The sequence below is a fragment of the Phalacrocorax carbo genome, chromosome 19 (genome assembly GCF_963921805.1).
Source record: "Phalacrocorax carbo chromosome 19, bPhaCar2.1, whole genome shotgun sequence".
NCBI lineage: Eukaryota > Metazoa > Chordata > Aves > Suliformes > Phalacrocoracidae > Phalacrocorax > Phalacrocorax carbo.
This window is the reverse complement of record NC_087531.1, coordinates 1,639,246-1,660,380: the sequence shown is the minus strand read 5'-3', so window position 1 is coordinate 1,660,380 and position 21,135 is coordinate 1,639,246. Positions and strand designations below refer to the sequence as shown.

Below are 21,135 nucleotides of genomic sequence, written 5' to 3'. Positions count from 1 at the left end.
CTAGCGGAAAGCACACCAGGCTGAGCGAGCAGGAAGCCCTTGGCTGCAGGACATGCCAAACGCAGTGATTAATAGCCAGCTGCCACTTGCTGATTTACGGCCGTTCTTCCCGCTCCTTCCTGTTTAAAGAGCCTTTCCTGCCTGCTGAGCTGCCCGCACGCCATCCCTTCAGCCCCTCATCGGTGGCACGTAGTGATCCCAGTGCATCTCCAGCCCCAGCCACCACCCCCAGGTCCCATTCGGGTCCCCCAAGTGGCATTTGGGTCCCCTAAGCTGCATCCCACCCAGGATACACGCAGCCACACGCTCCTGCCGCTCACCGCTGCTTCAGGCAGGGATGCTGCCAGGTCCCCCCTGTTCCTGCCCAGCACCTGGAAGAGCATGGTGCCAAAGTGGGTCTGGGGAGACTGAGGGGCTCCCCCAGGGACTGCAGCCCCTGCTGCACCCACCACTCTCGCCCCTCGCTGCCAGAGGATTTCCTGGAGCACCAGGCGCTTCTGGAGTCTGGGAGCCTGGGCCGGGGGGCAGGAAAGCGAGGTGTCCCTGGGGAGCACCAAAGCTCCAGGTGGGTGCATGAGCTGAGGGGGACCCCATAGCTCCCCAGGCTGGGGCTGTGCCCTGGGGAAGGGGGCCAAGCCCCCACACTGTGTCTCTGGGGCTGGGGGTGCACTTGGGTGCCAGGATGGACCCTGCTAGGATGCCAAGCCCTGCATCCCCCATGCCTCGGAGCAGGGGGGGATGCCCCAGGCGGGAAGCCTGGGGCGGCTTTTCCCTTCCAGTCGCTCCAGCTCCTTGTTTGTCCTCCTGGCCAGGAAACAGGGCCTCTCCCAGTGGTTTTTTCCATGTCTGGGGCTTGGGACATGCCCCCCCCCCAGCCAGGAAAACACCGCAGCCTAGCACGGGGATTCCAAGCCCCGTGACACCAGGGACCAGGGAGGATTAAGGACACCAGAGCCGCCAAAGGCACCACGGTTTAATACCAGCAAGGAGCCAAGAGCTCCCCTGCCCACGGTCCTCGATGCTGGCGGTACCGCAGCCGGGGGAGCCCCCGCCGCCATGCCCATCACTTCCCGACGCAGAAGTCCCTGAAGATGATGTCGAGGACATCCTCGGCGCCCACGTGGCCGGTGATCCGGCCCAGCTGCCGTCGCGCCAACCGCAGCTGCTCGGCTGCCAGCCCCAGGTCCCGCCGGCGCTCCCGGCCGTAGCGTGCCAGCGCCGCCGCGCAGTCACCCAGGTGAAGGCTGTGCCGGCTCTGCGTCAGGCTGGGCGAACCTGCCAGGGGGTCTCCGCACCTGGGGAGGGGGCAGAGAGGTGAGAAACCAGCCAGGAGCACACCCCCCCAAGCCAGGATGGGGTGTCTGGTGTCCCCCCTGCACTCACAGCTGCGCCAGCTGCCGTGCCAGCAGCTCCAGGAGGTGGTCGAGCCCCTCGCCCGTCTTGCAGGACAGGAGGGTGGTGGGGAACTGGGGGTCCCCCTGGGCGCAGGCATCACGCAGGGCCCCTCCGCCCCCCCGCAGCAGGTCGGCCTTGTTGAGCACCAGGATACAGGAAGGGGTGGGGGGCAGCAGGGACCCCAGGGCAGCCCCCAGCCCGGCTGGCTCGGCGGGCACTGCCGTGGCGTCCAGCACGGCCAGCACCAGGTCCGCTTGCTGCAGCCTGGGTGGGGGGCGGCAGGGTAGGGCACGGGGCCACGTCCTGCCACCTCCCAGCCGTCCCAGCCCCTGCGGCGGGGGGTACCCCCAGCCTGGCCCCCCCAGCCTCACCGGTCCCGTGCACGGCTGACCCCTTCCTGCTCGACAGGGTCGGTGGTATCGCGGAGACCGGCTGTGTCGCTCAGCACCAGGGGGTAACCGCCAACGTTCAGGGCCACCTCCACCACGTCCCGCGTCGTCCCCGCCACGGGTGACACGATGGCTGCCGGACGCTGGCCTGGGTCAGGGGGGCAACATGACATAGGGGACGATGCTGGGGACCCCCCTGCCCTTGTGGCATCAGGGACGGTGGCTGCTGTCCCCTGGGAGGGGGAACCTTGTCCAGGCTGCGAGCAGCCCCCCCCCGCGCCCCACTCACACAGCAGGTTAAGCAGGCTGCTCTTGCCCACGTTGGGGGGGCCGGCGATGACGGCGTGGACCCCCCCACGGAGCAGCTCCCCACGGCGCCCGTCCCGCAGGTGGGCACCGATCTCCTGCTCCAGCGCCCGCACGGTGGCATCCACTGCGGGGAGAGAGCGGGGGGACGTGGCGGGGGGGGACGGGACAGCAGGGACGGGGCGTCCCAGCCTCCCCACAGCCCTGCCAGCCCTCACCTTGGGACAGGACCTCTTCCTCCACGTTGTCATCCTCACTGAAGTCGATATAGGCTTCAAGGTGGGCAAGAGCCTGGGGTTCGGGGAGGGGGGTCAGTGGGGAGACCCTGGTCCCATGTCCCCAAGCCACCATGTGCCAGCAGAGGAACCCAGGTGGCCGGATCCAAGCCCACACCCCACCGCCCTTACCTGGGTGAGGGTCTCGCTCCAGCGCTGGTAGAGCCGGCCCAGCTCACCCTCCATCTGCCGCAGCGCCTGCCGCCGCTGGGCCTCTGTCTCCGCCCGGATCAGGTCCCCCAGCCCCTCGGCGGCCGTCAGATCCAGCTTCCCGCGGCGGAAGGCTCGGCGCGTGAACTCCCCGGGCTCAGCGGGACGCAGCCCGGGCAGGCGCCCTGCCAGCCCCGCGGTGAGCCCCCCTCCCCGAGGCGGGGGCACCCTTCGGCAGCACCCTGGGGGGCAGGACCCGAGGGGAGGGGGGGAGGAGGGATGGGGGGAGCCTCACCCAGCGCCCGCAGCACCCCGCTCACCACCGCCGGCCCGCCATGCACGTGCAGCTCGGCGCAGTCCTCCCCGGTGAAGCTCTGGGGACCTGCAGAGCCGGGACACAGCTCGGACGGGCACCAGCTGAGCCCACCACCGCGGGCTCACCCCAGTCGGATCCAGCACACCGCATCCCTTCCCCTCCCATGGCAGCACACGTGCTTCAACCCCACAGGGGCTTTTGGGGGGGCTCAGGAGAGACCCCCCGCTAGCAGTTGTGCTGCAGCTATGTAGGATCGCTGCAATGGAGCCAATGTTGAGCCGGGACCATTTGCGCTTAGCAGGCTTCGCAGCGCTGGGGAAGCCACGGGGGGGGCTAAGCCCTGCCTGTGCACCCCACCAAACGCCAAGACCCCCCCACGAAGCACCAAGACCTGATGCCAACCCCACCTGGGAACCAGACGACGAGGCCGCGGTCCAGAGGCTCGGCGGTGGCGGGGTCGCGGATGCACCGCAGGGCCAGGACGCGGGGCGGGGGCAACTTGGGGCGCCCGGTGAGGCTCTGCAGGGCCCCGCGGCTGCCCGGCCCGCTGGTGCGGATGACGGCCACCCCGCAGCGCCCGTGTCCCGAGGAGAGGGCGAAGATGGTGTCCCCCCACGCCGTGGAGCAGAGGCGCTGCACCCACCTGCGACGGGGCAGGCAGCCCGGAGAGGGGGTGCAGGGGTGGGGGGTCCCCATCCACACCCTCCAGATGGAGCAGAGAGTGTGCAGGGATGCACAGCACCCCATTCACCCGCCGGGACCCCTCCCCAGGCACCCCACAGACCCAAAGGGGCTCCTGCTGGGCCCTGGGGGTGCCGACCCCTCCCTATGCACCCCAAGGCTCTGGGGTGCACCCCCTCATTCTGCAGTCCCCCACCCCAGGTTGCACTCCCCCCTGTGCACCCTGGCAGGCCCGGGGCAGGCAGGCAGGGTGCAGGGGTGCACCCTTCTCCCCCCGCAATCCTCCCATCCTGTAAGTGCAGCCCCCTTCCGTGCACAGACCCCCACTTCGCTTTGGGGTGCATCCCCACCCCACCCAAAGACACCAAGGTGCACCCACGCCCCCCACGCCCCCCCTCCCTGCGCAACCTTACCTCCAGATACTCCCCCTTCCCATGCACCCCTCCCCGGCTGCAACCCTCACCCCAGGGGCTCCTCCTCCCCGTGCCCCCACCCCCCACGGTGCCCCCACCCCCCACGGTGCCCCCACCCCCCACGGTGCCCCCACCTGCGTCCCGCCGCGCTCAGCGCCCTCCGCAGCGCCATGAGCCCCCGGCGCCCTCCCGCACCCCGCGGCGGCCTCAGCGCAGGCGCCTCGCCCCGCCCACTGCGCGCCTCGATTGGCCAGCGCACCGGCGACGGGCGGGCTTCGTGCTGCGATACCGTTTCTGATTGGCCAACGGGCCAGCCGTAACCCCGCGCCGCCTGAGGCTGTGCAGGAGCCGATCGCTTCCGCCCGGCGCTGCCCGGGGCGGCCGCGGGGGTCCCTCCCCCACCCTCCCGCCCCCCCCGCCCCCGGTGTCCCGGCCTGTCCCCGCCGGGTGGGCGGGGCTTCCGGGCTGCGGGCCCCCCCCCCCTCCGGTCCCCCCGAGGCACTGCACCCCTACTCACCCCCCGGGTGCTGCCCCCGCGGGGTGCGGGATGTGGGGGTGCAGCGGGGTCCCCCCCCGGAGCCCCCCCAGATATTGCGGTGTCCCCCCGGCAGGCGCGGGTCCGGGCGATGGGCCGGATACCCGCGACACCCCCCGGCTGCACCCTAAAAATAACCCCGACGCCGCAGGACCCTGAGCTGGAGGATCCCCGCGTCCGGAGCAGGGTGGGCAGCACACCAGTCCCCCCATGGCAGAGCCCACCCCGCCCGGTCCCTGTCCTACTGTCCCCTCTGCACCCACTGGTGTCCCTGTCCCTCGGGGGTGGGGGTTCCCTTGCCCCCACTCCAACACAGGCTGGCCAGGAGCGCTTGGGCTTTTCGGGGACCCCTGCTCACCCCGGGGGGGGTCCCTCCACTGGGCACCCTACGGCCCTGAGATTGCCGAACCCCAGCTCCGCACCCAGCCAGGCTGGAGCTGCTTATCCACGGGGAACCCCCCCACCACGTGCTGGGGGTCTCACCCCGCAGCGGGGGCCGGGGCTGACCCCTGGGCTGCGGGGTGGGGGTTCCCACATGCCGCCCCCGCCGTGTGCGCCGGGAGGGGCCCGCAGCCGCCCGCGGCCCCGACGCTCCGTGAACCATAGAAATTTTCCCCAAGCAGCACCACGGCGAGGCACCCCCGCCCCGTCCCGCTCCCCATCCCCGCCCGGGGCTGGGGGACCCCATCCCTGCCCCCAGCCCACCCCCACCCCCGTTCAGGACCCGAGGCTCGGGGTGGGGGGGCGGGGGGCGAACCAGCCAGTGCACGGGGGTTGGGGTGCAGGCAGCCAGGACGATGCGATCCCCCCCTGCTCGGGGGGGGTCCTTCCCTCATGGTCCCCAAATTCTCGGCTCAGTGTGCGGTGGTTTTGAGTCGGCTGGGGCCTGGGGGGGGCTGCGGGCCACTGCGGGCGGGGGGGACGGGGGGGGACAGCCGTGCAGACAAAGGCGCTGGAGCAGGGAGGAGCGAGCAGCAGCATGGCCGGGATGCAGGCAGGGATGCAGGCAGGGATGCAGGCAGGGATGCTGGAATCCCAGGATGCTGGTGACCCATCAGTGTCACCTCCTGTGCTAAATCCCCGCGGACACCCCTAAAACCCCCCGCACCCCCTCCCCCCCAATGCTCTCTGGGCCAGGGCCAAAGGACGGGGACCCAGAGGAGGAGCTGCAGCAGAGAGCTCTGGGGCTGGGGGGGTGTGTGTGATCTCCCCAGGTGCTCGGGGGTCCTCAGGTGCATGCACGCACCCCCACACAGCCCTGCACCCCCTTGCAAGGCCCCCAGCGCAGACCCTGGGTGACCAGGTCAGCCCGGACCCCTGTCCCTACCCTGGGGTGAAGAAGCTTTTCCTTGTGCCCCCCACCCCGGCCCCCCCAGCTCTGAGCGGCTCAGCCAGGCAGCTGGACTCGGCCCAAGGCGGGGACGGTGGCCAGGCCAGGCCTGGGCCAGGCGCCAGCTTGTCCCCCCCCCTCCAGCTGCCGAAACACAGATGCCAGAGGAGGGGACGGCTCCTTGTGGCACCCTTCATGGGCGCTGGCACCCAGCCCCTGCCCCAAAATAGCCGTGGGCGTGCACGGAGCTGGTGGGGGGGGCGAGCGGGAGCTGGCTCGAGGGGTGTCCCCCACCCCAACTCCCACTCTGCCGGGGGGCTCACAGCGTGCCCTGACCGGGCTGTGCTGGGTCCCAGGACCCTCTGGCTCGGGGGGGGGGGGGGGCTGGGTGGGGTCCCCCCCTTGGGTGGGGTCCCCCCCCGAGTGAGTGTGGCCGAGCTGTGGGGTGGGGGGCAGAGGAGGGCTCCCGAAAGGTCAGAGGCAGCGTGCAGCCCCGGTCGGGTTACCGGCCTGCCACCCCACCCCCCCTCATGTCCCCCACCCCCACCCCCCCGCGGTCCCAGGTGCTCCAGGGAACAGCGTGACCGGTGGGGCTGAGCGCCGTGACGAGGCGGGGGGGCACGGGTGGGGCTGGGGTGGGGGGGGGAGGATGCGGGGCAGCCCCGGGAGCAAGCGAGGTAAAGGGGGGCTGGGGATGCGAGGGGCAGCCCGCGGGGGTGGGGGGCAGGGGGGAACCCTGGGGACGTGGGGCAGAGGCGGCAGCCGGGATGCTCCGTGTGTGTGTCCCCCTCCTCGGTGGGGTGGGGGGAGCCGCCGCCCTGCTCCCCGCAGAACCACCCCACGGGGCGCGGCCGGACACGCGTGGCCGGTGCAGCCGGCGCTGGGGAGACGGCGGCCAACCAGACAATTAAAGGGGCCGGGAGCGCCGCGCTCCGCTCCGCTCCGCCGCCTTTGTCCCTCCCTCCTCCCGCCCGGCGGCACCGGCGGCGGCCCCGGCCCCGAGCCCGCAGCCACGGCGGCCCCCATGCACCGGCCCCCCCCCGCCGCCGAGCCGCCGCCGCCGAGCCCCGCACCATGCCCGAGCCGCCGGTGGCAGCGCAGGACGGCGACCGGCCCCGGCGGGCCCCGGCCGGCGAGGAGCGAACGGAACCGGCGGCACCGACCGGCGTCCTGGGTAAGGTGGCACCGGACGGGAGCGGCCGCCCCCCCCCCCCCCCGCCCCCAACCCCGACAACCCCCTCCCGCCCCCACCCCCCCCCACCCCCCCCCCCCGGGGCCGCTCCCTGCGGCTTCGTTGCGGATGTCGGCGGGGCTCGGCCGGGATGCGGCTCCCCGGTGATGCGGGGTGGGGGAGTCCGTGCCCCCCGCGGGGCTGTGAGCGCCCCCCGAAAGGGTCCGTGCTCCCCCCCAGGACAGCTCCGTGTGACCGTCCCCCCCCTCGGGGGTCCTGTCCCTGCGCCCCCACGGGGGTCTGTGGTCCTCCGGGGACTGGGGCTGTGTGTCTGTCCCCCCTGCTGGGACTGGTCTGTGCCCGCCCCCCCAATGGGGTCCACGCATAGGTCTGTGTCCCCGAGGATGTACCAGTGACCTCCACAGCATCGTGTCTGTGCATCCCCCATGTCACCTCTGGGCCATGCAGCCCCCCCGGGAAGGTCCGTTTGCCCCCCCCAGGACAGGCCCATGCCCCCCCCCAGGCCAGCTCTGCGTCCCCCATGGCAGGGCTGAGGCAGAGCTGGGCAGCAGGTGCAGGACAGAGGCTTTGCGTTGGGATACCCCCAAGCTGGGGTTGGGGTCCCCCCCTTGCATGTCCCCAGGAGCAGGTGACGTCCCCGTGGCTGTAACCAGGGTGGGTTGGGGTCCCCAGGGCAAGTCAGTGCAGGCAGGGCCTGCTGCCCGCCGTGCAGCTGAGCGGGAGGGTGACCCACTTTGTGTCCCCCCACCCCCGGGACGTGGCTGCCTGTGGCAGGCGGCATCGCTGCTCCCCCAAATGCCTCCTTCCGTGGCGGCCGCGGGCTCCGCTCGGCGGCGGGGCAGCGACGTGCCCGTCCCCGGCACGCTGCAGCTCCCGTGACCTTATCCCTTACCCAAGGTGAGCAGCAGGGCCTCAGAGTGCCGGGGGAGCGGGTGGCCACGGGGACGAGCGGCAAAGGGGGGACACAGGGATGCTCCATCCCTGCGCTTGACCGGCGCACCCCGCGTGCCAGTTCGGTGATGGCACCGGCTGCCGGGAGGGGGCTGGGGGCTGCTCTCATTGGCAGTGGGGCAAGAAGGACCCCATGGCCAGAATGGGGTGAAAGCAGGGTCTGGCACCCTGTGCCCAGCCAGGGTGGGGGCGTAGGAGCGGCGCTGGGGACCCCCCTGCGGCTTGGCCACGTCGTTTCCCTTGACCTTGGGTATGAAAAAAAACCCCTCCTGCACCTGGAGCCGAGGCCTTGGGGTGAGCGCCCAGCCGGCACCCCGCCTCCGGCGTCACCCCAGTTTGCACGCTGGCACACACGCGTGTGCAGGCTTCGCCGTGCCCGTCGGCTGGGCCCCCGCGGTGCCCCCACCTCGCCGCCCGCGCTGCCAGCTGGGTTACACCGCTCCCGGCAGGGTGTAAATAATTCAGGGTGGGTGAGCTCACCCCGCCGGCGTCGGCGAGCTGCCCGGCGAGCATGGCTGAGGCGCCGCCGCCAGCACCGTGCACCCACCCCGGCAGCGCTGGGCCCGAGATGCGGGATGTGCCCCGGGGTGCAGGATCGGTCCCGCTCCGGGGGCGGCTGGCTGGCAGCCCGGCGCCGTCCCCGGATTTCGCCCACGGTGCCAGGACAGGGCAGTCTTTCAGAGCCTGGCGCCACGGCCCCTTCCCGACGGCGGCCGAGGCGATGAGTTTGTCAGGTCTCAGCCCAGCTGGCGGAGGGGACCTGCTTGGCTCTGCCAGCCTAGGGGGCTCTGGGGGTGCCCGGAGCCGGGGTGCATCCCCTGGGATGAGCTGCCGGAGCAGGTTTGGCATTTCCTGTTTTTCGGGGCTGGCAGGTCCCCGTGTGAGCAGTGTTTCCGGGGCCCCGGGACCTTCCCAGGCCTGGGGCAGCCGAAGAGGCCGTGACATCCCCTGGGCATTGCTCAACCCGCCTCGTCCTGGCTCTGCCACCCTGGCTTAGGAGGGGAAACTGAGGCACGGAGGTGGCTGGGTGCACTGCTGGCGTGGGGCAGGGAGAAACGGGCTCCCACGGGGGGACCCACCCCAGCACCTTTGGGGACCCTCGTCCTGCCCTCCCTACCAGCTCCGGGCAGCGTTTTAGGATGCGCCTGGTCCCCATCCGCCCTGAGAAGTTCAATGGGGATGCTGGGCATGGGGACGGCCTGTCCCCGCGGCGTGGGCACCCCGCAGGACAGGGGCCGTGTCCCTGTGCTGGCCCCCGCCGAGGGGTGACGAGGGGACCCTGGGGACCGTCCCCATCCTGCCTCCCCGCAGCGGCACGGGGCCTCCCTGGGTTTCCATGGAGACCGGCTGCTTTTTCGCTCCCCCCATTTTTCCTGCGGTTTCCCATCTCCCGGAGCCGCGGCCCTGCCGGATCCCGGCCCCACCAAGGGGCTGCGGGCAGAGGTGAGCAGTGGGGGGGCTGCAGGGGGGCACCCCAGGGCATCCTGCAGCATCCGGCACCCCAGGGGTGCCAGGAGGTGCCGCCGGCTCCTCCCCGGCAGCTGTCAGGGCCTTTTTGGGCACCCTGAGCTGCCGGAGGAGAAACCTGAGCTGGGGCCAGCGTCACCACGAGCGGGGCCATGACCCGCTGCCACGGCCACTGCTTGGGGACAGCCACCACCGGGGACATGCCGGGGGTCCCCACACCCGTCCCACGCGCCGGTGGCTGAATCGTTGGTGTTTCGGGGGCCGGTTCCTGGTGCTGCAGGTGGGGGGGTGCCCTGTGGGGTCCCGCGGCAGCTCACCCCCTCTCTCCCTCCCTCCCTCCCTTCTTCCCTCTCTTCCCGCGGCAGATAAGCTCTTCGGGAAGCGGCTGCTCCAAGCTGGACGCTACATCATGTCCCACAAGGCCTGGATGAAGACGGTGCCCACAGAGAACTGCGACGTGCTCATGACCTTCCCAGGTAGGGGGATGCCTGGGGGACCCGGGGCAGGGGCTGGGGCTGGCAGTGCCGGTGTGGAGCACTGGGATGGCGGCGCGGAGCTGCAGCAGGGATGGGGGACGTGCAGAGGGATGGGCAGTGGGGTGAGCTGTGCTGGGAGACGTGGACACCCTGGTCCCTGCCGCGGTGCTGACCGGTGCCGTCCAGACACCACCGACGACCACACGCTGCTCTGGCTCCTCAACCACATCCGCCTCGGCATCCCCGAGCTCATCGTCCAGGTCCGGCACCACAAGCACACCCGCGTCTACGCCTTCTTTGTCACCGCCACCTACGAGAGGTAGGGTCCCAGCCACGTCCCCAGCCCCCCGCCGCGTCCCCCAGCGTGTCCCCAGCCACGTCTCCTCTCCCCGCAGTTTGCTGCGCGGGGCCGATGAGATCGGGCTGCGAAAGCCGGTGAAAGCCGAATTCGGTGGAGGCATGCGGAGCTTCTCCTGCGAGGAGGATTACATCTACGAGAACATCGAGAATGAGCTTTACTTCTTCACCTCTCAGGTGGGATGCGGAGGGATGAGGGACACGGGGCGGGGGTGCAGGGATGCTGGGCAAGGGGGTGGGGATGCAGGGATGCATGGATGCAGCATATGGGGTTGCAGGGACATGGGGCAGGGAAGGCAGGTCCTCTCCCCCTTCCCAGGTGAAGAAGGGGATCAGGGAGCCCCAGCTGTCCCCCAAGGATGTCCCCCAGGGACAAGGTGGGTCTAGGATGGGAACAGGACAGGGGCAGGGCCTGGGGACACAGGTGTGGAAGGAGGGGGGCCGGGGGTCGGGCAGTGGGACCATCTCCTGGGGCTCAACCCCTGCTGCGGTGCCACAGGAACGGCAAAACATCATCAGGTACTGGCTGGAGAACCTGCGCGCCAAGCAGGGCGAGTCGCTGCACAACATCCACTTCCTCGAGGGGCAGCCCATCAGTGAGTACGGCACGGCACTGCCGCCCCGCTCCCTCTGCCCAAGCCATGCCGTGGGGGCCCTGGAGGACACAAGCCCAGCAAGGGTCCCCTGTCGCCCCGTGTCCCCGTCCCCGGGGCCGTGCGCTGGGTGGGGTGGTGGGTGCGCGGTGGCTGTGCCACGCTGTGGCCGGGCAGCGCCTGGGTTGGGCACAGAGCCCCGATGTGCCACGGTCACCCCAAACCTGTCCTCCCTATTCTCCCTGCCCCAAACCTCACCGTGCCAGGGCCATCTGGGGACACACATGGGGGGGGCCGGGGTGGGCTGGCAGTGTCCCCGCAGCCCATCCCTCACCCCGTGCCCCGCGGCGCAGTCCCGGAGCTGGCAGCCCGCGGCGTCATCCAGCAGGTCTTCCCGCTGCACGAGCAGAGAATCCTCAAGCGGCTCATGAAGTCCTGGGTGCAGGCGGTCTGTGAGGCCCAGCCGCTCGGTAAGGTGTTGAGGGGGTGGCACGAGGGGAGGGTCTGGGGGTCCCAGCCCTGCTCATGCCCCCTCCTTGGCCCCTGCAGATGAGATCTGTGACTACTTTGGGGTGAAAATCGCCATGTACTTCGCCTGGCTGGGCTTCTACACCTCGGCCATGGTGTACCCCGCCGTCTTCGGCTCCATCCTCTACACCTTCACTGAGAGCGACCAGGTGAGAGGGGTCGGGAAATGGGGTAAATCCCCACATCTGGGGGTCATGGCGGGGGGTTTCCATCCCTCCTTGCTCCGGGCTTGCCCTATGGTGCTTCAATACCGTAATTGCTGTGAGCTGGGAGGCTCCCAAGCCCACGACGGTGGGGCTGGGGCAGCACTGGGCGGCTCCCCAGGGCTGTGCGGGGTGTCAGGGATCGGGGGGACCGATCCCGGTGCAGTTGGTGCCATCCGTCCCGCAGACCAGCCAGGACATCTGCTGCGTGGTTTTTGCCATCTTCAATGTCATCTGGGCCACCCTCTTCCTCGAGGAGTGGAAGCGCCGTGGGGCTGAGTTTGCCTACAAGTGGGGGACACTGGACACCCCGGCTGAGTCCATCGAGGAGCCCCGTCCCCAGTTCAGGGTAAGCCCTGGGGAGGGGGCTTCCCATGCCTGGGCGGGTCCCTGGGGCTGGGGGTCTGGCTGAGCCCCCCCAAACCCCGACGAGCCACCCAGGCTCGGTGCAGAGAACTGGCACATTTGTGACACCCCTCACCCCTGTGCCCCAAGTGGGTCGCATCAGCATTGGGGTCATGGAGGGATCCTGTGGGGCTCCCCACAGCTGGGGAGGGTCACGAACAACTGTCCCCCTGCTTCCTGCCAGGGCATTAAGAGAATCAGCCCCGTGACCAGCACGGAGGAGTTTTACTACCCGCCATGGAAGCGCCTGCTCTTCCAGTGCCTGGTCAGCCTCCCCGTCTGCCTCGCCTGCCTCTTCTTCGTCTTCCTCCTCATGCTGGGCTGCTTCCAGCTCCAGGTGGGCCCTCATCCCACCCGCGTCGGGCTGCCAGCCCCCCCTCCACGCTGACCCCATCCCCGTCCCTGCAGGAGTTTGTGCTGAGCATCCAGGAGCTGCCCCGGATCATCCGTTTCCTCCCCAAAATCGTCCTGGCCATCATTGTCAGCGCCTGCGACGAGGTTTACAAGAAGATCGCGTACTGGCTGAACGACATGGGTGCGTGGGGGTGGCACCCGGGGGTGCTCTTGGCAGGGCTGGGTGCTGGGACCCCCCACTGAGCCCCACCCCGAACCCCCCTCCTCTGCTTTGCAGAGAATTACCGCCTGCAGAGTGCCTACGAGAAACACCTCATCATCAAAATCGTCCTGGTGAGAGGGGGCCCCGCGGCCCTGGGGGCGATGGGGGGACCGGGGGGGTCCCAGTGGCCACCCCATGCTCACCCCCCCCACCTCTCCCACAGTTTCATTTTGTAAATTCATACCTGAGTCTTTTCTACATCGGTTTCTACCTCAAAGACATGGAGCGGCTGAAGGAGGTAAGTGCCGTGCTCGGGGGTGGTGGGGCCAGCCTGAGCTCCCCTGGTGTCGCCCGGACGGACGGACGGATGTCCTCAGCCCACCCCTGCCACCATCCCCTCCGCGCCCTCCCGCGGGGCCGGTGTCCCCGCATGCCCCCACCGCAGTCCCTGGCTGCTGTGCTCCCGGCCGGAGGCTGTGCCGGGTCCCCAGCTCCTGCTCCTGCTCATGATCTCTCTCTGTCTGTCTGTCTGTCTGTTCTTCTGTCCCTTCCACAGCTCCTGCTCATCTTCTCTCTCTCCCAAAGCCTCGTGCGTCAGCTCAAAGAGGCTCTCCTTCCCTTCATCCTCCTCCACCTCCACCTCTCTCTCATCTTCTTTAAGGGCCTCCTGGGCTTTTGCTGGAGACTGGGAGTATCCAAAGTAGGAGCGGGGAGGGAGGGGTCCGGGTGTCCCCCCACACACCCCCCCCCCTCGCACCCCACCCCAGGACCCCCGCTGTCCCCAGGAGGGATTGGGGCGACCCCCGCCTTGGCTCTGCTCCGGCTGGCAGTGGCACACATGGCCCCGGCGCCGCCGAGGTCCCATCCCATCAGTTGTCACCAATGGGGGGTGTGGGGGGGTGTCGCAGGAGCGGGGGGACACCAGGCATGGGTGCCCCGCTCTGCCAGCACTATCCCAGGAAGGAGCAGGGACCCCGCGGGGGCAGGCGATGGGGATGCAGGGACACATGCACACCCTCCTCTGGGTGCTGTCCCCCCCCTCCCCGGGTGACAGCGTGCGCCCCGTGTCCCCGCGCAGATGCTGGCCACGCTGCTCATCACCCGCCAGTTCCTGCAGAACGTCAGGGAGGTGTCGCAGCCCCACCTGTACCGCCGGCTGCGCCGGGGGGACCTCAACCTCCGCAGCCTCCGCCAGCTCGCCCACACCGTCCTCTGCCTGCTCGCCCCCCGCCGCCACCCCCCGGCCCCCCCCGAGGGGTCACGGGGGGAGAAGAAGTGTCTGAACGGGGGCTGCGGGGTGCCAGAGGAAGAGGAGGAGGAGGAAGAGCGGCGTGAGTCGGACTCGGAGGAGGAGAGCGCCCTGGATTGCGGGTTGAAGCTGAAGAAGGTGAGCTTCATCGAGAAGGCGGAGCGGCGCGGCGTGGAGCCCGGCGGCCCCGAGGATGAGAGCTTCCTCGAGGAGGGCAGCCCCACCATGGTGGAGAAGGGCATGGACCCCGCGTCCGTCTTTGAGCTGTGCGAGGATGAGGAGGAGGCCGAAGGTCCCCCCTGCAGCCCCGTCAAGGCATTGGAGCCGACAGTGGTCCCGCGGGCCGGCCGGAGGAGGCGGGCGGCGGAGAGCCGGGAGGAGGAGGAGGGTGAGGAGGAAGGGCGGAGGCGCAACCGGGCGTCGTGGATCGACCCGCCGGAGGAGGACTATTCCACGCAGCTGACGCAGGCAGAGGTGGAAAGCTGCATGAAGAAGTACGAGGTGAGCGGCCCCAAGGGGGAGCACCGGGTGCTTGTGCAACTCCTCCCTGCCCCCACTGTAACACGCTCTTCCTCCTCCTCTTCCTCCCCAGGACACCTTCCAGGACTATCAGGAGATGTTCATCCAGTTCGGCTACGTGGTGCTCTTCTCCTCCGCCTTCCCCTTGGCCGCCATGTGCGCCCTGGTGAACAACATCATCGAGATCCGGAGCGACGCCTTCAAGCTGTGCACGGGGCTCCAGCGTCCCTTCGGCCAGCGGGTCGAGAGCATCGGGCAGTGGCAGGTGGGCTGGGGGCAGGGAGGGGGCCTCATGGGGGTCCCAGCTGCCCGGGGCCTCATCCCTGGCACCGTTGCTCTTGCAGAAGGTGATGGAAGCCATGGGTGTCCTGGCCATCGTGGTCAACTGCTACCTGATCGCCCAGTGCGGGCAGCTCCAGCGCCTCTTCCCCTGGCTCAGCCCCGAGGGAGCCATCATCTCCGTGGTGGTGCTGGAGGTATGGTGCTCGCGCCCGGGGCTTGCACCCACCAGCTCCGCGGCCGTCTGTTATTGTAGGGTCTCCCGGTGCGCGCGAACGTGGTCTCTCGGCTCAGCCGGCCAAGGGCTCCCGCAGACCTTCACCTCCAGGGACGGGGTCCCCAAACCCTCTGCTGGAACCCCAGGCAGCTCCCTTGCAGGCAGTGGGTGCTGCCAGGCAATGCAACGGGGCCCAGAATCCCCCAGGCTGTTATTGTAGGGTCTCTCTGGCCCCCCCATCCCTTGCGGGGTGCGTTTTGGGAGGGGCCGGCGGTGCCTACAGGGTCGGGGTGGGGATGCTCAGCCGGACCCACGTTTCCCCCGCAGCACTTTGCCCTATTCCTGAAGTACATCATCCAAGTGGCCATCCCCGACATCCCTGCCTGGGTGGCCGAGGAGATGGCCAAGCTGGAATACCAGCGCCGTGAGGCCTTCAAGGTAGGCAATGCCGGGTCGGGACCCTCCCTGGGGCCGAGCACGGAGCTGGGACCCCTCCATCCCCGGGGCCGTGGGCTCCCCGAGGTGTCCCTGCGGCTGACGTGCTCCCCGTTGACAGAAGCACGAGCGGCAGGCGCAGCATCACTTCCAGCAGCAGCAGCGGCGCAAGCGGGAGGAAGAGGAGCGGCAGCGGCACGCCGAGTACCAGGCCCGCAAGGAGCGCGAGTCCAGCCGTGACGAGGCCAAGCCCGAGGCCGCCGGGCAGGACCCGGCCCACGAGAAGAGCCAGGGCAAAGGGAAGGGCTCCGGGGGCACCTCGCATGGCTCTGACAAGCCCAAGCGACCCAGCTCCCTCCTGGCCACCAACAATGTGATGAAGCTGAAGCAAATCATCCCTTTGCAGGGCAAGTTCCTCTCCGGGGGTGCCGGGGCCGGCAGCACGGCCGCCGCCAGGTCCCCCCAGTCTCCCACCGGCAGCGAGAACAAACTCCCCGGCTTCCTCAGCTTCAAGTTCCTGAAATCTCCTGAGACTAAGCGGGACGCGGGGACCGAGAAGGTCCAATCGCCCACAAAGCCATTCAATCCCAGCAAGCTCTTCAATTTCGGCAAGTCCGAAGGGGCCGGGGGCAACGGCACCGCGGCCACTGCCTCCCCCCAGCCCCGGCCTGGCCCCTCGGTGGACACGGGCGAGCGGCCAGTCCCCAGCAAGTCCCATCTCAATGGGGTGCCAGAGGAGGGGAGCCGAGATGAGCCAGAGAGCCGGGCAGAGGAGGAGAGCGGGGGCTATAAACTCTAACTGGACCTTTTTGGGGAGCGGGAGCAAGCGGGGCTGCCCATTCCCTTCTCCAGGCAGCCATGGACATCGTCACCCTCTCGCCTCCCCTCGCCATCCCCCGCCGCAGGGAGCGCAGGGCTGGGCTGAGCCCGCCGGGTGCCAGCGCTGGCCCCTCGCTCTGCACCGTCCCCCTCCGCCGCGTCCCCTCGCACCCCTCCAGCCCCTCTGCCGGGACCTGCCGCCGGCCCGGCTTCAGCTCCGGCGGGCGTCCGGCCGCATCCTGCACCAAGGACACCTGAGCAAAGCGCCGTCGGTGCGAGCAGCAGCGGGGTCTGGCTGCAGCCTCGAGTGGAGCATCCCGACAGGTTTCCCTCCTGCGCCCCTCCGCAGGCTCACGAGAGGGAGAGGGGAGATGTCCAGGTCCAGCTCTGCAGCGCGAGCCTGGGGTCCCGGCCACCAGCTCGCACCCACCGCCCCGAGGAGACGCTGCGGTCCAGCCCAAGGAGACGCGGGGGAGCTCGGTGCTGCCAGATTCACCAGGACCATCCCACCAGGCTGGGCACCACGACCCGATCACGGAGGGATGAGACCGGGGCGGCTCACAGGAGCCGTGGTGAGAGGAGCCCGATCCACCCGTGCCTACAGCCCCTGCCGTACAGCCATCGCCCGGGGTCCCGCCAGCACCGGGGCCGTGCCCTGCTCCGTCCCGCTCCCGGCAGCCTCCACGTGGATTCCTTCCCAGCACCGGGACATTTTCCTGCCCAAAGCCCGGATGGCCGGGAGGGAGGGGGGCGAGCGGCAGCCACCTGGATTCCCATGCATGGGCAGCATTTCTTGCACTAAAACCGAAACAAAACCCAACGCAAGCGACTCTCTCTCCCCTTCTTCGTCTGACGGCTCGAGGCGGCCGAGGCGAGAGCTGGCGCCGGTGCTGCGGTCAGCAGAGCCCAGCCAGGTGTGGGCAGCGGCCCCAGCAACTGCAACGTGAGCCGGGACGGTCCCTTCCCCTCTCCGCTTTCTTATTTCGTGGAATTATTTCGCAATAAGGCGCTCGCACACGGAGGTCGTGCCGGAGCCCGGGAGAAGGAGCAGGGATCGGGGCGGGGGGGGAATGCGAGCTCTGCGCAAGGGCAGGGTGGGGGGGGGGGGTGGGTGGGAGCAGCTTCGCTTCTGCCAGGGCAAAGGTTTTGCTGTCGCTGGGTCTAGTCTTAGTCCTTTAACGGCCCCCATCCTCGCTCGGGCTGCGCGGGGAAGGGGCTGCGATGCGGCTGCTCCTCGCTTTTCAGCAGCTCTGCTCGGTGCTGCTTTGCTTTAGGGGCCAGGACGGGGCGGTGGCACCCCAACACGGTGCTCACGGGTGACCTGGCCGGGGACATCCAGCCCCACCGGCTCCCTCCTGCCCCTCACCACCAGCTCTGCTCTCTGCCCGCCAGCCACCAACCATTTCCAAAGCAAGCAGGGGAGAGGCGGGGGGCTGTCGGGAGCCAGGGGGGACGCCCGGGCAGCCGCCCCATCACTGTGCCTGGTCCAGGCCCGGGTGGTCAGGCGGGGTCTGCGCACCCCTCTCTCCCCAAGGCCTGGGCTGTAGAAAACATCAGGTTGTTTTTTCCTCCCCTGTCTCTTTCCTCGCATCATGCAATTTTTTTTGGTCTTTGAAACAAGCCATTTTATACAGCAATAAGGGCAGGAGAGGGCAAAGGCTTTATCTGCTGCTCCGCTCACCTGTGCTGCCAGCGCAGGAGCCGAGGTGCTGCTGATGGTCCAGGACAGGCAAGGAGATGCTCTCCAGGGCCGAGGTCACCGTCCCCCGCGTTGGGGTGGGCTCCCTGTGCTGCAGCGGGGACGAGAGCCCTGTGGCGGCTGGGGCCGGCCCTGAGCTTTGCCGTCAGTGGGGCTGCAGGGCCAGGCCTGGCTCCCCACAGGCAGCTGTGGAGCTGGGGCAGAGCCCTCCCTGGGGCATACGGGACCACCGGTCCCCCCTCGCCCTCCCACACCAGCCATGCCCTCTCCCAGGTGCAAGGAACGGAGGATGCGGGAGAGATTTCTGGGGCGAGGCCAGGGGGAAAAAAAGGGAGCGCTGGGAAACTGGGGCAGATGAGCCCTCGGAAACCCAGCGAGACCAGCACCGCCGCGGCCGTGCCCGGGAGCGGGAGCAGCAGGAGCGTGTTAAATGACGGCAGGAGAAAAGACCGGGTAACCCAAAACCATCCAGCCCTGCTTTGGCTCGGCCCCTGCCGCTCACCCCACGCCTCTGCTCTGCCTGCACGCCCCCCCCCCCGCCCCAGATCAGGCCGGGCTGCGGGCACAGAGCGCTCCCCCCTTTCTCCAATTTCATTTGGTTTCTCTGCTTGGGTTGGGCTGGTCGGGGCCGGCTCTCATCTCTGCCACCGTTGAACACACGCTGGGCTTAAAGGGAGTTTCTTTTACCCCGTTTCCCTCCTGAGAGTAACGGCCCTGGTACCATCTATTCCTCTCCGGAGGAGAGGGCAGGGGCCCGCTGCTGCCACGACCCCGCCAGGCCAGGGCGTTTTTAAACATTTCTCTCTACAAATTATTTCTACAAGCGGCCGCCTGTCCGGTATCTCACTCTTCGGGGCAGTTACTGTACAGAGGAGGGAAGAGTTAAGTTGCTTTGGTTGGTTTTGTTGGTTTTTTTTTTTTTTCTTTTTCCTTGCTGTGTTTTATTTCTTTGGAAATTAAACGAAATGAAGGGGGTTATTTATTTCTTTTTAATTTATTTTGTCATATTTTTGTAAAACCTGCAGAAATGCAATAAAAAAATATATTTCAACAAGCCCCAGGCGTGGGCTAAATTATTGCCCGCAGCGGCTTGCGCAGCGCATCTGCTCAGGGGACGGAGTCTCAGGTCTCCCGTCCCTGGGGAAGGGGACGTCAGGGACGCCGTCACCCTTCCCAGTCCTCTAACGCGGGGCAAAGCTCCGAGACAGCGACCCAAGGACAAGCCCTCCGGCCGCCACACGCGCGTATTGTCAGGTAGAGAGGAAGAATGAAGAAAGTTATAATCCTCTAAATTCTGCAAATTTATTATACACAGTATCAAACATGGAATAGTTTAAAAATAAATGCAAAAGATCCAACAGGCATGACATTCGACTAACAGTGTATTTACAGTCACTCCACGAGGGCAGCCCTTCTGCCAACATGCAGCTTTCAGGAAAAACCACCTTCTCCCAAGCCCCACAAGACAATATTTTTGAAAAAGAGGGAAATTCAAGTTGCAAAGACAGGTCGGAAGTAACACAGGCTCAGAAGCTCCACGCTGCGCTGCAAAAAAAACCAGCCCGGGATTGCGTGTGCCGAACGGACCGGAGGAGTTTAAAAGCGGTTGCAGGTGACAGAAAGCTCCGAGCCGCTCGGCCGTGACGCGCGACCGGCCAAGGACAGGGTGGTTTAACTAAAAATACCCAATAAAGCCTGTTAATGGCACACTGTGCGCCGATTAGTAAGACATGAATGTGTTGGAAATCAGCACAACTGTAGCACAGACGAGGCGGTGACTCAGCTCCGACCATCCGTTCAGATTTCATGCTATTTCTTACAGTAAGTGATTAGTCATCCCATGTCCTGCACCCCCGAGAGCCATCGTTGAGGAACGAAGCCGACAGCTAGCCCTGCTCTCCCGCTAGCTCACTCCGCTGCCTCCGTGCCCCTCAGCCCCTTTCGCGCTCACACATACATGCCTCTTGCCAAAGCAGGGGAGAGTACCTGACCTGTCAGACCGTCCAATATCACGTCTCTCAAAAACCAAAAGCGCTGCGCGCGTTTAACGGCAGCATCCCAGGGATTGCGGCACCGCGGTTCAGCGAACCGGGCCGAGCCGTCCTGGGGATGTTTACGGAGCTGGGAGCAACGAGGCAAAGCGCAACGCTCCCGCCAGGCGCCAGCCAAATAAAGTTCGCTTCGGTCACGAAGGCGAGGAAATGAAAAGCAGAGCTATAGCACAAAGAGCACGGGGCAGCCGTAGGGCGGCTTGGCTTTCCCACCGGGCCGCCTCTCGCCTCCGAGCACCCCGAGGAGTCGGTTGGGGGAAGGAGCACGAGACGGCGGAAAAACCTCGTCTGCAACCGCAGCGCTCGCGGCGGCAAATGCTGCTCCACAGGCGAACCCGCTCGCCCCAGCGCCGCCCAACTGATTCAGGCAGCCACCTCCCATATGAGGAAAAAAAGAAAAAAATCCTGATTTGAAATAGGGGCAAGTTTTAACAGCGCTGCCCTTCGATCTCGCCAGCCGCACGCTCACTTTCGGGTTTGCATCAGCAAAACTTGCAGCTCTACCACAAAGGTTAAAGCCACTCAGACTCCTCAAAAAGCATTAAGACCACCAGTAAGACTTATTTTTAAATTCCTAGAACAAGCCAATTCTAAAAAAATCACACACGTAGGGAGCCTTAGTTCTTCATATTTGGGGACATACTAGGAAAGTTTTGCCTTTAAAACAAAAATCTCAGTGTCAAAGAGAATTTGAAGGCTGATATTTCATTCCCTTGTTTCAGTTAAAGGTGTTCTTCCCTGCAGGGCAGGTTCAGCCTTTTCAATATCTAGGAGATGTTTTTCTTCCCAGTAGTTCAAAAAAAAAAAAGAGGTTCTAGAAGTCCTCTCTCCTCCCTGACATTAAACTCTCAAGATGACACACATCTTTTATGTAAAATATACCTCAGCTGCCAGCACACGCGTTTCAGGACGAGCTCTGCAAGCCGATGCCGTGACAGTAAGTCATTTGGTGTAGGCTGGACGCAACCATTAGGCCCGTAAGGAAGCTGTCAGCTGGCGCAGCCGGTCCACCTGGACAGCCTGCTGACTCAGCCTTTTCGGGTGATCACTAGCAGCGAACACCCCAGAGCAGCTGTTAGTGACACCCCGGGGCTGCACCCTCCGCTGTCAGGTCACAGACGTCGTGAACCAGCAGCAGAGAGACCCGAAAGCGCGGTCAGCGCGGCGTGAAGGTCAGCCTGCGCTTAACCAAAGCCACGGTGCAATCCCTGCCTTCCGCGCACAGCGGCCAGCGCATCCTGTGCGCTGCTCCCAGAAATACTCCTGGCTGCTCCCTGGTAAATGCAGCCCTCTTTAAAGAAAAGGATTTCCCGCTCTCTGTTACACATCATCAAATGTAAGACAAAACC

General features: G+C 67.2%; 2 protein-coding genes across 4 annotated transcripts; one reads left to right on the top strand and one right to left on the bottom strand.

Moving 5' to 3' along the window:
• Positions 1-953: 953 nt before the first annotated feature.
• Positions 954-4,155, bottom strand: GTPBP3 (GTP binding protein 3, mitochondrial). 2 transcript variants are annotated; one of them, XM_064469521.1, is made up of 9 exons: positions 4,060-4,155; positions 3,239-3,474; positions 2,811-2,897; positions 2,498-2,700; positions 2,309-2,381; positions 2,074-2,217; positions 1,767-1,932; positions 1,384-1,659; positions 954-1,295 (listed from the first exon to the last, which is right to left on the bottom strand). In XM_064469521.1, exons 1-9 carry the CDS (start codon positions 4,095-4,097, stop codon positions 1,064-1,066), a joined length of 1,455 nt encoding a protein of 484 aa, XP_064325591.1. In that variant the 5' UTR covers positions 4,098-4,155; the 3' UTR covers positions 954-1,063. The 2 variants fall into 2 exon arrangements, with proteins under 2 accessions (XP_064325591.1, XP_064325592.1); XM_064469522.1 differs by lacking the exon at positions 1,384-1,659.
• A 2,521-nt stretch (positions 4,156-6,676) lies between these two features.
• ANO8 (anoctamin 8) lies at positions 6,677-17,092 on the top strand. 2 transcript variants are annotated; one of them, XM_064469554.1, is made up of 18 exons: positions 6,677-6,964; positions 9,766-9,876; positions 10,063-10,195; positions 10,272-10,410; positions 10,733-10,829; positions 11,180-11,296; positions 11,376-11,503; positions 11,745-11,906; positions 12,147-12,299; positions 12,371-12,497; positions 12,594-12,649; positions 12,742-12,816; positions 13,075-13,218; positions 13,597-14,268; positions 14,360-14,551; positions 14,631-14,762; positions 15,110-15,220; positions 15,339-17,092. In XM_064469554.1, the coding sequence occupies exons 1-18, from the start codon at positions 6,865-6,867 to the stop codon at positions 16,014-16,016; spliced, it is 3,327 nt and encodes a 1,108-aa protein (XP_064325624.1). In that variant the 5' UTR covers positions 6,677-6,864; the 3' UTR covers positions 16,017-17,092. The 2 variants fall into 2 exon arrangements, with proteins under 2 accessions (XP_064325624.1, XP_064325625.1); XM_064469555.1 differs by lacking the exon at positions 13,075-13,218.
• The last annotated feature ends 4,043 nt before the right edge of the window (positions 17,093-21,135 follow it).

Bases quoted from the DNA above. Each gene is read 5' to 3' on its own strand.
- GTPBP3 (XM_064469521.1), bottom strand. From the start codon at position 4,097: ATGGCGCTGCGGAGGGCGCTGAGCGCGGCGGGACGCAG. The intron at 2,898-3,238 runs GTGGGGTTGGCA...CCGGCTCTGCAG, and splicing joins CCTCGTCGTCTGGTTCCCAG to GTCCCCAGAGCTTCACCGGG. The intron at 2,701-2,810 runs GTGAGGCTCCCC...CGGGGCTGGCAG, and splicing joins CGGGGTGCTGCGGGCGCTGG to GGCGCCTGCCCGGGCTGCGT.
- ANO8 (XM_064469554.1), top strand. From the start codon at position 6,865: ATGCCCGAGCCGCCGGTGGCAGCGCAGGACGGCGACCGGCCCCGGCGG. The intron at 14,269-14,359 runs GTGAGCGGCCCC...CTTCCTCCCCAG, and splicing joins GCTGCATGAAGAAGTACGAG to GACACCTTCCAGGACTATCA. The intron at 15,221-15,338 runs GTAGGCAATGCC...CCCCGTTGACAG, and splicing joins AGCGCCGTGAGGCCTTCAAG to AAGCACGAGCGGCAGGCGCA.